This window comes from Gossypium arboreum, chromosome 12, assembly GCF_025698485.1.
Source record: "Gossypium arboreum isolate Shixiya-1 chromosome 12, ASM2569848v2, whole genome shotgun sequence".
NCBI lineage: Eukaryota > Viridiplantae > Streptophyta > Magnoliopsida > Malvales > Malvaceae > Gossypium > Gossypium arboreum.
The window spans coordinates 2,121,030-2,134,727 of record NC_069081.1 but is presented as its reverse complement, the minus strand read 5'-3'; the positions used below and the strand labels follow the sequence as shown (position 1 = coordinate 2,134,727).

At 31.8% G+C, this 13,698-nt stretch overlaps 2 protein-coding genes across 4 annotated transcripts; both read right to left on the bottom strand.

Moving 5' to 3' along the window:
* Window positions 1-912: 912 nt before the first annotated feature.
* LOC108479776 (serine/threonine-protein kinase PEPKR2-like) lies at window positions 913-4,861 on the bottom strand. 3 transcript variants are annotated; one of them, XM_017782557.2, is made up of 4 exons: window positions 4,718-4,861; window positions 2,866-4,015; window positions 2,017-2,313; window positions 913-1,558 (listed from the first exon to the last, which is right to left on the bottom strand). In XM_017782557.2, exons 2-4 carry the CDS (start codon window positions 3,608-3,610, stop codon window positions 1,182-1,184), a joined length of 1,419 nt encoding a protein of 472 aa, XP_017638046.1. In that variant the 5' UTR covers window positions 3,611-4,015; window positions 4,718-4,861; the 3' UTR covers window positions 913-1,181. The 3 variants fall into 3 exon arrangements, with proteins under 3 accessions (XP_017638046.1, XP_017638045.1, XP_017638044.1); XM_017782556.2 differs by having other exon boundaries at window positions 2,866-4,002; window positions 4,526-4,856; XM_017782555.2 differs by having other exon boundaries at window positions 4,526-4,851.
* A 2,525-nt stretch (window positions 4,862-7,386) lies between these two features.
* Window positions 7,387-9,410, bottom strand: LOC108477426 (RING-H2 finger protein ATL54-like). Its single transcript, XM_017779965.2, has one exon. It carries the CDS (start codon window positions 9,149-9,151, stop codon window positions 7,979-7,981), a length of 1,173 nt encoding a protein of 390 aa, XP_017635454.1. The 5' UTR covers window positions 9,152-9,410; the 3' UTR covers window positions 7,387-7,978.
* Between the last annotated feature and the right edge of the window lie 4,288 nt (window positions 9,411-13,698).

Here is a 13,698-nt window from a genome sequence, read left to right as displayed (position 1 = left end):
GTCTAACGTGGCAGGGTGGTGACACCAATGAAATTGATACTGCCCATGTTTACTATTCATTTCAGATCATTTATTTATTTAATTAAAAAAGTGAATCATTTTTATAAATAATAAAAAAATAGTCTCACTTAAACATACATATATTTATTCGTATTGAGATTCTTTTTAAAATATTCATATTTGATATTTATTTTTTAACATATAATCCAACACTTATCTTTCTAATATATCTATAATTATATGTATGAAAGATGATTCCGGATTCATTAACTTTCAAATCAAGGTAACATAAAGTGGGAGTTGCATGTAGCATGCAATGCTTAGAGTGATCGCGAAATGGAAAATTACTCGCTTTGAGCTCGATGTGACTTTGCAACTAACATTGGCACCCCTTTTTTTCTCTATATATTAGACTTTGAGCGATTTGATTTGATTCGAGCTTAGCTTTAATTAATGCCTACATTGTGGGTTTAGATAGTTTTTGTCTCCCACCTCTTTACAAACTTCAAAATATATTGACCCAGAATGATGCCAAAATCTGAATCTTGAAATATTCCCTGTTTTCTTTCCAGTTATAATCATTGGATCTTATATGTATTTGATACTATGTATTTAGTCAGATCCTAAAATAAAATCATGTGATCTGCTTTTAAAGTGATAAAAATATTAAAATACACATCTGTAGACAATCCCTTCCCTAACTCAATTTAACTTTAATTAAATTATTTAAAAACTTAATTAAGTTGCAAGAGGAAATGAATCATCTCTGCTAATTTTGACTGTTTATCTTTTAAATAATTTAAAAAAGCAAAATGAGTTAGGGAAGAGATTATCTATAGATGTATATTAAGTATTCTTGAAGGATGGCATCCATGTTTATCAACTAACCTGCATGCCCAAAACAAAGTGATGTCCATAAAATGCAGTTTCTATTTACATATCAAATCTGCAGATCCAACACTTCCCAGTAAGTTAAGTAATACATACAACCCAGATTACATACAAGTCAATCGCATAAAGTCTCAAAACAAATACGCTTCTCTTAAAAAACAGTAGCAGGAACTCGGGTCATGGATCATAACAATTAGAAGAGTCAGCTTATTTATAACTATCATATAGTATTTGCCATCCAGTTGAAAGCTTCAGTCTCCATGGTTATAACCACTTTTAATGCAGTGGACTCAAAATGCTGTACAGAGGTGGTGGTTGTTGTTGTTAACCTTAATGTTAGAAGAACACTCTTGTTGAATAGGACCAGTAGGGCCGCATAGCCTGGTTCTTTTTGGTTCAGATATCGCCACGCGAGAAATCGCAACAGTTAGAGCATCAACCAATGCGCTGTCTTGCACTTCTGACCTTGTATATGAACTATTAGATGATAAAAACAGGAAAGAATCATCATTGAGAAAGCCATTGGGTATCATCTTGCTTCTCTCTGACACAACCCCAGGTGAGATGGTCAGTTGTGGGGAAGCCGGTTTTTCATGGTTTCCCATTTTTGTCTCAAAAGCAGCCATTCCCAATGTTGCTTCAGTATGGAACAATATCCATGGATGCCCTGGAACATTTTAGTCATAAATGCATCAAGAGGCACAATCAAGAACTTGGGTACTCCGGCATTTAATACTCTTCATAAAACTACAAATGAACCATATAAGTATATGAACTCTACTCGATTTCCCATAAGGATATATGCACAAACTACAGTCGTATCTAGTGCCGGAACTAAAACTACTTGGCCCATAAGAGGTCAAGAAACTGACTTAAGATTGCAATAACCCGTGGATGCTTCAGTAGCATTCACCATTCATGGAATCAGGATTCATGAGTGTAAAACATGAAAATGGCATGCTACTAGTTTCCCAGAAAAAAGCCACCGATGAAATATTTATTGAATAATTTACAATGTTTGGCAGATTAATGAAACCGTTCTTTACAGGTGTTACCTTAACTAGATATCTTATACTGTGATATGCAGCCTTATATAATCTAGGGGGGAGAGCACGGTATGCTTACCTAATACTTCATCAGCAGTTAACCTCACTGAAACATCTCTTGCCAGCATACGTGCAACCAGATCTCGTGCAGGTTGAGATATGGACCTCCATGCACCATTCTCAAAATCAAGGTCAGCATTCTTAATAGCCTCAAATACTGAATCCAAAGTGTCACCATGGAATGGAAGCACACTAACCAAGAGGGCATGAAGGAGGACACCGGCACTCCAGATGTCAACTTTTTCCGAATAATGGCCTGTTAGAACTTCTGGGGCAACATAAGCAGGACTGCCTACCACACCTGTCAAGCTCTGACCTAGAAGAATGAAAGCAAATTGTTCATTTTGACTAAACTTCCCATAAGTGAATGATGTAAAAGAAACGGTATAAAACTAAAAATGGAAAGGCAACATCGAGCAAAACACAAAAATAATGAACCATTATAGACATAGATGGAACAACGCATTTTATTTCAAAAAAATTCCATTACATGTCATTTCACTAAAAAGAGGGTCATGCTACACAGCTAACAGGATCAACTTATTTACTTCATTTCCAAAAGATAACTTTGGACATCTTGCTTGTCAACATACCCTCACGGCCCTATAAGAATCAATGTAGAAACAATGCAGTTAATACATGAGTTTATCCAAAAAAAAAATTCTGCGCCAGTCATGGTTTAACACACTAATCTACTGATGAACTCGAAGCAGTTCAACCAAAGGAGAAGATGTTAGCAGATGCTGTAACAGTGGGAAAATAAATATCAAGAATCCACTACAAATTTACAAGCTTAAATGATAAAGACTTCAGAACATATCCATGAATATTGTAAGACCAAAATAAATTTGGTAAAGAAAAAAATTACCATTTGACATCCTCACAGCTAATCCAAAATCTGCGAGCTTCATCTGTCCAGTAGCTGTGAGAAGGATATTCTCAGGCTTTATATCCCGATGAACAACACCCATATCATGGCAATATTTGATGACTAGAACCAGTTCCTTGAGTATATAAGCGGCATGGTACTCTGAATAACGCCTCTCTTTAGCCATCTGATCGAGCAGCCGTCCCCCAGGGCAAAGCTCCATCACAAGAAAGAAAGATTTCAGATCCTCATACACTGCCTTCAATGTCACAATACCAGGATGACCAGAGAGGTGTTGCATTATCTCCACTTCCTGATGCACAAGATCTTCACCTTTGCGTAACATTTTGCATGCAAACTCTTCGCCATTCACCTTACTTCGACACAATACAACCGATCCAAATTTTCCACTCCCAATTGTTGCACCCAAATCAAAATCTTGCTCAATCTTCTTTTTCCGACCAAATTGAGTTGCTGCCTCAATACACCCAATTTTCCTCTTAAGGCCCCTATTGGGTGGTTCCAAAGATGCACTCCCACAAGGTGGGGCAGTGGCAATCCCTTTGACTACTCTCGTAACAGAGGCAACAGCTACTTTAAGCACTTCATCTTCCTTACGCTTCCTTTTCTGCCTCGAGTAATCTTCCAGTGACAAGTGAGGCCAAACAACCGCTATAGGAGAAAAGGACCTACGACATGATGGCAACATTTCCGAGCCCTTCCTCTTATTCCCAAGGGTTTCCATTGAACATTTCAAGGAAGACTACTTGCCAACATTTCTAAAGGTTAACTACTAGGCACTAGCAACCCAGCAAGGTAATGGATTCACTGAGTTAATAACATAACTCCAAAATTTCTCAAACATAAACTCAACAACTAAGTTCCTTAAAAGCAAAAATTATGTATAAACTACACTACCATAAAGTTAAATATTTGAGCACTTCCTGCATTTCCGGAAAAAGGTATTCAGATGACACCATTATTCTATTCATTTATTTATCAATTAAACTTTAAACACAAAGGTGAAGAAGCCATTCAGAGAAGGTTAAAACTTAGACACTGGAAGCCGCTTGTTCTTCTTCTTTCGAGCCATATCAACAGACATATAAAACATTCTCAGTATCGATCTTCTTTGTTCTGCAAATACAACCTGATAAGATAAGAAATCAAAGAACTAATGAACCCCAAAATGAGTAAAGGAAAAGCAAAGGTACGCAACTATCAAAAGATAGAGAGGACAAAATCAACAAGCTTCGTCATCTTTTTCTTTTTTCTTTTTTGGTTCTGAATAATAATCAGAGGAACAAGAACCAGTAGTTTTTCTTTTTGGACTAGTTAAGAAGTAATAAGAACATATCCCTGAATTCGTTTTAAAAATATTATTTTAAAAAATAAACCCAGAATCTGTAGAAAGTTTCTTCCCATTTGCTTAGTCATAAACCAGAGATCAGAGAGAATCAAAACAAGAACAAAATAATAATAAAAAAGTTTAAGTGATAAAATCAGATCAATCACAAGGGTTTTAGTTAGAAGAACATTAAACCCCATTACTCACCGAAGAGGGAAAGAGGGTTTTCTGAGGAATAAAAACAGATTTCTATGAAAACCAAGTGCTTGTTCTAAGATAATTATATACAACCAAAAAAGAAAAGAAGGTTACCTTGATGGAGAGGGAAAACAGATGAAAGGGAATATGGGGATCATGAAGTATTAAAAGAAGATGGGTTTGATGGAAAGGGAAAGTTTCTTCATGCTTTGATTGAAAACTAATATATTATACTAAATTATTTTCTTTCCTTCTTAGTGTCAGAGAAAAGAAAAGAAAAGAAAAGAAGATGAAAAGAAGCGTGACCGAGAGAGAGAGTGCGTTGCTTCCACGGTGTCTGCCGCTCTTTTGTCCTTCCCCCTTTTTATTAACTGCCAATCCAACTCGCTTCTCCCTATTTACGTACCATTTGTTTTTTTCCTAATACCCTTATGTTACCTAAATGCTCAACTTGGTCATTAATTTTTTCCCAATTTTAATATTTATTTTAACACTTACATTAAATACCATTACATGGCCTAATAAATATTTGATATATGTGTTAGGTACTTAATTGAAACAAAAAAAAAGTTAAAATATCAAATTGAACATTAAAAATAAAATTAAATATTTCACTAGAATAAAAGAAAACTCAAATAACAATTTAAAAAAAATTCAAGTACCAAAATGAGCATTAAAGGCAAACTCAAGTGCCAAATTGCATGACTATTCATATGATAAAGTATTGAGAGTGGTTAAATAAGATGAAGGATACATAGGGTAGAATTTGAAAAAAAAAAAAAGAAAAAGAGAAGAAGAACCCTCCTATTGCTATGGACATGTATCTATAGGCGAGGATAGCCTTCTATTCACCTTAGTTCTTGACATCTTACTCAATCACCAATCAAGACTTCTTTAGTAGATAAAATCTCGCCAACTATGAACTACATAGGCAAGTATACACATAACACATGTAATTCTTTTAATTTGTCACCAATGACAAGTGTTAGATTATTTTTTACATAAATTACACATAGATCTCTGCTAAATCCATGTCAATCATATTGATAAGTTCACCCTCCCCTATAAATATCCATCCTTAACATTAAGTGGGAATTTTTTTCTGTCTCTTGAGCTCTCCCCTTTATATCTTTTGCATCCTTTCTTTTCTTAGTCTGGACACTTTTTTATTGCGTAGAGTGTTATTCTTTGTGTCTTCCCTTCTTTGACCTCAATATATAATCTTGCTATTAATGTGGTTTATGTGGAAAGATGAAAAATTATATAAAATATTATTTTCACTTCATTCATTAATTGGTAAAATTGAAAACGAGATAAAAGAAATGAAAATATTAAAATGCATACTTTTGAATAATTAGCTTACATCTCTTTTATTTCTCTCTTATTATTATTTCAATTTTAAATTATTTATTTTATGATTTGGGATGAAAATGAACAATTTGTCTATTTGTTTTCTCTCAATTTTCTTTCTTATTTTCTGCCCTTCTTTTCTATCTTTTTCACTCGATCAAGCACACTTTAAAGTTTAGGATTATTTATTTTTATTTATGATACATTTGATTGGAGTATTCTTTTTACATGTTTTAGCACTTGAGTTAACAATTTACTAATTTCAATTGATAATTTTTTACATGATTTGTTTGTGGTAAAGAAAATGATTTTTTTTTTGTTTACTTTTTTTTCAAGAGTCTTACTCGCCTTTCGAATAACAAGTTTAAATTTGTAATAATTATTCTCTATTTTATGTCTAACTATTTTTAGCACATATGTATTAAATGAGTTTTCTCTTCATGGTATTACACTTGTTATTAGTGTTTAACCTTAGAGGTGTTTATGCCCGGCCTTGACTTGATCTAACCTATTTTACTGTTAAAAATATAAAAAAAAATTATTTTTCTTTAAATAGTGTGAATCAAACCATTAAGATTGACCTAGGCAAGTTGAAGTGAAGTAGGGCCTGGAAATTATTTTAAAATTTAGAATGAAGCCTAAGGTTTATTTTGGATGGGCGGTGTGTTTACCTTCGGTGAGATTAAAAACAGTGATGGTGGTGAAATTAGTTAATGTAGTGGTGAGATTAAAAACAATAGTGGGGAATGTATTTAAATTTAAACCCAACTGTAGCGGTAAGGTGATAATAGAAAATAACTATTAAGGACATTAGATTAGAAATAATATATAATAGAAGTTTTTAAATTATTTAACTTTTAAGAAATTATCAAAATATGTGAATTTATAAATTCATTTAATAAAATATTAAAATGTATCTTCCGATATTTTATTATATAAAATAGAAATTTTAAATTTTAAATCAAAATAATTAAAATTTCAAAATTAAAATAAATAATCTAAAAGTAGTTAATCCAAGGAATGGTAAATTAAAATTTCTTTTGATAATAACTATATTAGTTTGATATAAAATAATGGGAAAATGTTTATTATTTTAAATTAATAAAATTATCTTAAAATTGAAAATACAAATTTATTGAAGTAGAAGGTAAATAAAGAAAGAGACAAAAAAAAAGTAAAATTGGAGAAAAAATAAGAATAAGGGTGTAAAAGGAAAAATGACTACCAATGGGATGTTGGAACATTTGACTAGAGCATAAAGCTCTAGTCGAGAAATCGGTGTCTAGTGTGTTGAGTGATGCTCCAACCATTCTGCTCTTTCCAATCCAAACGGATTGGTACTGTGCGATTTAGCTAAAAAATACTCCAAACAGACTGAAATGAGATCAAACGGGCTTTTAAAAGAAGCTTTACTCAACTTACCTGGTTAAATTTTCCCTTTGCGGTTAATTTAGAGTGGTGAGATAAATCAATAGTATAATTAGTAGAAGCTGTGCAATTAAGCAAGGGTATGTAGAGCCCCAACTTCAGATCTCACTCCTACAGATATCAACGTATTTCCTGTATCTTTTTCTATTGATTCATGTGGATTGGTTGAGTAAACAATATTCAACTTCAGGGATGACTTTACAAAACAAAGATTTCCCCTTACATCAATTGGATAAGAATGAGAAATTGTATACAACATCGACATATTTGCCTGCTGCATTCTCTAGCCATACAAACCCTTTCTTAGTGGGTAAACATATTCTAGAATCCAACAAATTTCCACAATATCCCTCAAGACCAGAGACTGTTATCCATTCACAATCTTTAACTAAAATCAAAGCTGCAGGGCAGGCATGCATGTCAAAGCCCCCTTTTGCATGGAGACTGATAAGATGGATGCTTAAAGTTGAGATATTTGCTGTTGTACAACCACAAGAAGTTCGCCGCTTTGCATGTAAAAGGGGGCAGCAATCATCATACAACAAGAATCATTTTGTCTCAAAACCTCTACTTACAACTGCAATGTTTTTTTTCTATATAAAACTGATGATTCAACATGGATCCTGTTTTCATGAGCCTCGTTTCTGTGTATTATTTAGACAAGTTTCGCATCATCTATTTGTCAAAGTTTCTTCATATTACAGCAAATATTAATAATAATAAAAACCCACAGCTTATCGGGGTTCCCAAGTCTGACCTGAAAGTAGATTACAAAAAAGAAGTGAAGGATCAAAAGCTCCTCAATGGAGGATTTGTATTGTGGATCTTGTTGTTGATTATAGGCAACGAGAATTTCCCACTGTAAGAAAATGATCTTCTCATGAAACCTGGCTTATTTTGCAAGGATCTACCTATGGAAGATTGACACATAAATCTGAGCAAATTTTGATTCCCTGCAACTCTCCTTGGAACAATCCTGACGCTCGGTTCTTTCCCTTTTCCGCTTTCATTATCTGAATTGCCATTAGACGACCCCTCTGGATTACTACCATTTATAAGATCCTCGCTGATCTGAGAAGCTGCCATGGAATTCAATGAAACTGATCTTCTCATAGCTTGAATCCCATCCTCTGTTCCCGAACTATCACCGTTGTTTCTCTCACTTTCAACTGCCAATTCATCTCTCTCTTCCTCCTCCCTTATTTCACTTGTTCCACCATCATCAGGTCCTTCATTATTATCATCTTCCACAATCACAACTTGGGTTTCTTCAGTTCTTCCCGGATCTTCATTATTTACCCCGGACGACGACGGTCCTCTATTACCGGGGTTGGAAACAATAGGTGCTCGGCACATAGGACAAGTGGTGTGCGATCTAAGCCAAGTGTCAATACAAGGAACGTGAAAAGCATGGTTGCATTTGGGCAACAGCCTGAGACTCTCGTCTTCTTCGAACTCGGTCAAGCAAACAGCGCAGTCGGTTCCTTCCACAAGACCCTCGCCTCTCTTATACTTACAAACCGCGATTGAACGGATGATGGACGGTTGCAAGCCAACGGTGTTGATATACCAGATGGGATGGTCAACGATAGGACCATGATTTTCATCTAGGAATTCATCTCGGGTTTCATCCGTTTCGACCTCCGATGACCTGCTCCGACCATTAGACCGTCGTCTATAACACCAGACATAGTAAGCAAAACAACAGAGAACCAGAAAAGCGGCGGCGAGGATAGTTGAAGTTATGATCAAAAACTTGTTGGGTTTATTTGAATGAGAACCGGAATCCGAAAAAGGGCTCGGAGGAGGGTATATATCAACATAAGGAGGTACATAAGGGGGACAAAGAGCAGGACATATTTCAAAACATGATGTAACACAGAACTGGTAACAAACGGAACAATCATTTGTTGAGGTTTCATTTATAGAATCAGCCATCAACTTTCTATGTTGGAAACCCATTTTACAGGGACCAACAATCAAACATCAAAACAAAAAGATTTCAGCAAACAAGAAGAAAGAAATCAAAAGATGGAAGAAGCAGAAGTAGGAGAAAACTAGGGGAGGGGTTGGTGGGTTCAAACAACTACCGTATTTTATCATCAAAAGAAAAAGAAAAAGGAGGAAAAGACACAAGAACGAAATATGAATTTTTTTTATTTGTTTGATGTTTTCTCTCTCTGTGTGTTTCTGACTTTTTTGTGGTTGGGTTGTTAATGTTATGGCAGTTGAATTTGGACCATATGCGCCATGATTCAGCTTAGTACATACTGAGTCCAGTTACAACCCACATTAGGAAGATCTTATACTTTTGGAAAACAAAATATTTCGGTATGAATGATTCATAGTTATTTATGTCCAATTTTAAAATTATTCATATTTATAATTTTAACCTTATTAGCATAATATTTTATGTATTTTTGGTAACTTTGAATAAAAATAATTGTAAGTAAGGGTGTATTTGACAAAATTTAAAATAAAAGTTTTGAATAAGATAAATAAGTAATTATTTATTACTTAATATTAGAAAATATTAAGTTATTTTTATTTAAAAATTACATTAAAATTATGATATTTCACTTTTATTTAGAATTATCCAAATGAGAAAATTTATACTGAATAGTTAAATTTCAATTATGACTTTTATTTTATTTAAATTATATAAAATGGTATAATTTCAATTTTAATCTTCATATTATACTCAAATTTAAGATTTAGTCTTTATACTTTATTTTTTTACTTAATTCAGTATTTCAATGTTTATAATTTCATTTATTATTTATATAAAAAAAGTCTTAAACAATCTTGTCAGCACATGTGTCTTCTTTTTTTTTTATGTTTTGTTCTATAAGGTGGCAGTAAAATTTTAGTATTGATTAAAGTTTAGGATTTAATTTATATTTTAATTTGACATAATTTTGTCATCTACTTTATCAATGGCATAAGTTGGTCTAAATATTTAACATCCTTAATTATTCTAGTTAAAATATTGTCATGATTTTTTCTTAAAAGCACATTTCTAACATATACAAAAAAAAAATCTATTTCGGTATAATAAGTACACCTTTCTAACACTTTGGTATAATAAGTCTGGAATGAGTATTTCTCGGAAAAACTCCGGCCTCAACATTTTAATCGAAAAAATCAATAATTTGAGCTAACTAAAAGTAGAAAAACCAAATTGTGTCAAATTAAATTATAAATATTAAATCTTAAATTCATACATAATAAACAGACCATAATCATATTTTGACCTAAGACAATTTAATAAAAAATTTAATTAAAATAAAGATAATTACAATCATAATTATTTTATATATTAAACTTTTAACAAACATTTAATATATATAAATAATTAAAAATTGAAGTCTAACGAAAGCGGGCAAAACATTCTAGTATTATATTAATAATAGTTAATTATTTGGTTGAAGTTTTAATTCTACAAGCGAATTTGAGATTATGGCATATACAACTTATGAAATTTTTTATACTTTACAAGCGGGCTAAAAGTGTGACAAGTGTCTTAAAAGATATAATAAAAAAGTTAAATATATAAATAAAGAGGACACTTGTCATATTTTCAACCATATTTGTGATACCCACTAATTAAATTTAATTACCAAAACATGTCACAATTGTATAATTACGAACAATTACACCCAAATTCAATTACTAAAATAATTTTTAAACATTTTATTTAAATTTTCCAGCTCATCTAAATTAAAATAGTATTCAACATAAAATTGATTTTACATATCCCTTATAAAACTGATTTTACATTTTAATTTCTTAGCACAATTTATTTAGATACAATTAACTGTGAATGATTTATTTGTGAATTATTATTTTATGGTTTTTATATTAAAAGGTAAAATTAAGGGTCGATGGAATTTTAATTGGTTGATATTGTTGTTATTATAAATTATGGGAGCGTCAATTTGAACATAGTTAAGTACATGATCTCTTTTGATTTAAGTATTTAGAGGTTTAAGGTAGTAATAAGGATTATATAAAAAAATTTAAGGAGTTTTTAAAATTATTTTAACTTAAAACTCCACAAAAATATGATTTTTATTTGACATATGTTCTCTAGTAAAAAAATAGAAAATAAAGAAACTACTGAAGGGTCTAAAATTTTGAAATAGAGAGAGAACGAATACTTAAAAACATATTTTAACCTTTACTTTTAACGCTTAATACATGATTTGATACACGAGTTTGACATTTTTTCTAATATAATATTTGTGTTATTTTTTGGTTCAATCCGTACTTATAGTTGAGAAAAGTTATACATTTAGTACTTGAAGGTAATATTTAACCCTTAATGGTTATCAAATCAACCTTAAAACTCGAATTAAATCACATACATCATATTGTATTTGACAAATTAAATAAATTCACAGTTAATAGTAAATTTATTCTATTAACAAAATCAAGAAAAATTCAAACATAATAATATTAAAAATTAATTCTCACTAAATTAATCTTAAAATTTGAATTAAACACTAAATATATATAACTTTATCAAATACAAGTAGGAAATTAAATCAACAAATAATAAAAATATTATATTAAAAAATATTAAACTCAAACAGTAAATGTTTTATTAAAAATAAAAAAAGACAACTTATTTTATGCCGGCATTAGCGTGACGCTGCTATGAAATTTCTTTTCTTTCTTCACATAAATATAATCAACAACTCTGATTATTAAAACTAAAGGCTTATGTAACACTGCATAAGACAGGAACAAATTTGGTCGACAAAACAGTTGAACCACAATCTTATGCCATCGATGTTACAAAAATAATAAAAACTCCAGATTTGTTAATAAATATTTTTAGGCAGAGAAAAAGGATTCTTCTTTATATAATCAAGGTATCCTCTTTGCTTGCCCATCGCATATTTTAAACACTTTGAAACAATATGAAAAACATTTAACATACGATCAAGTATTTTAAAGCTTTGAAAATATTTAACGATATTTTTGATAATATTTTCACAAAATAACTTAGAAATATCTCAAATTATATTTTAGTCACTTATGTTTAAAATGTTATGTTTTAGTCACTTATATTATCGTTTTGTTACGAAGTGGTCGCTCTACCGTTAAACTCCATTACCTCCTTAATGTTAGTCCTACATGGCAGTCCAAATGGGTTTTAAATGCCAACTTCTATATCTATTTGCTGGGATGAAAATAAGTTTTTAATTAAATAAATTTAATTTGGACTATCATGTAGGACATCCAAGTTGGCATTAAAAATTCATTTGGACTACCATGTAGGACCGCTGTTAGGGAGGTAACAAAGCTTAACGGTAGAGTGACCTCTTTGTAACAAAATAATCTGAAGTAACATTTCAAACATAAGTGACTAAAATGTAAATTGAAGTAAACAAAAGTGACTATTTTTATAATTTACCAGAAATGTTATTATATTAAATGTTTTAATTTTAAATTTATCTAGTGATTTTGTGTCTTATCTTGATGTGTTCATGAAGTTTTGAGGTAGATTTGAATAAGTTAATAATCTTACAATCAGTCACCCAATTAGATAGTAGTCAATGTTCCTTGTTATAACTTAGATTCTAGCAATATTGCAACAAAATTTTACCCCCATCGTTGGATGACAATAGATGTGGCAAGCTTCGAGAATGAATCAACGTTCATGTTGCCTACTTGAGAAATGCTTTATTTCTTGAAAACTTAAAAGCAGTTGTTGGATTGTATTTACCCTCATGTCTAGGACAAATAAATTAATTATTATTTCTTAATAATTATTTTTTTTCATAAAGAAAGTTTTAATGGTTATTATTAGATAAAATAGGGTCATATTGAGTAATACATATATGATAAAATTATTGGACAGGTACTTGATAAGTTGCTTTCATTGGACAAGGTTTTGTGTACCGCCATCCACCCTAGTTTGTTCTAGGTATGAAACTATTGAGACATTTAATCGAGTATGCAGTTGAACTTTGGGAGCCGATTATGCTGTCTCGCAGAGGTCTAGGCGTGTCTTACTTTTTTTCGCATACGACTTAGTCTTATTTTGCAGAGCGAATGACGCTGGGGCTAGTTGCCTCATAAAAATACTTGATACTTTCTGCCATTTCTCTAGTCATTGAGTTAATGAGCAGAAGACTCAAGGGTTTTTCCCGAACAATGTGGCTGAGTAAGATCAGATAAGAATTGGTGCTACGCTTGGGTTTACTAGAGTTAATGATTTGGGTAGATATTTAGGGATGCCTTTTTTCCATGGTAGGGTTGGAGTTAGTACTTTTCAGTTCATCCTTGATAAAGTTCAGAGTCGACTGAACGGTTGGGAAGTTCGAAAACTTTCCCTAGCTGGAAGACTCACTCTGGAATAAATATAGTATTTTTAGATTGATACCAGAGAATATTAAACATACAAACTGCTCCTATGGAGATCCTTAATTGGCATTTGGGTAGAGGTGAAGAACGGCCTTATATGGATTGCCCGTGATGGTGCTTGGTTAACTTCTGGA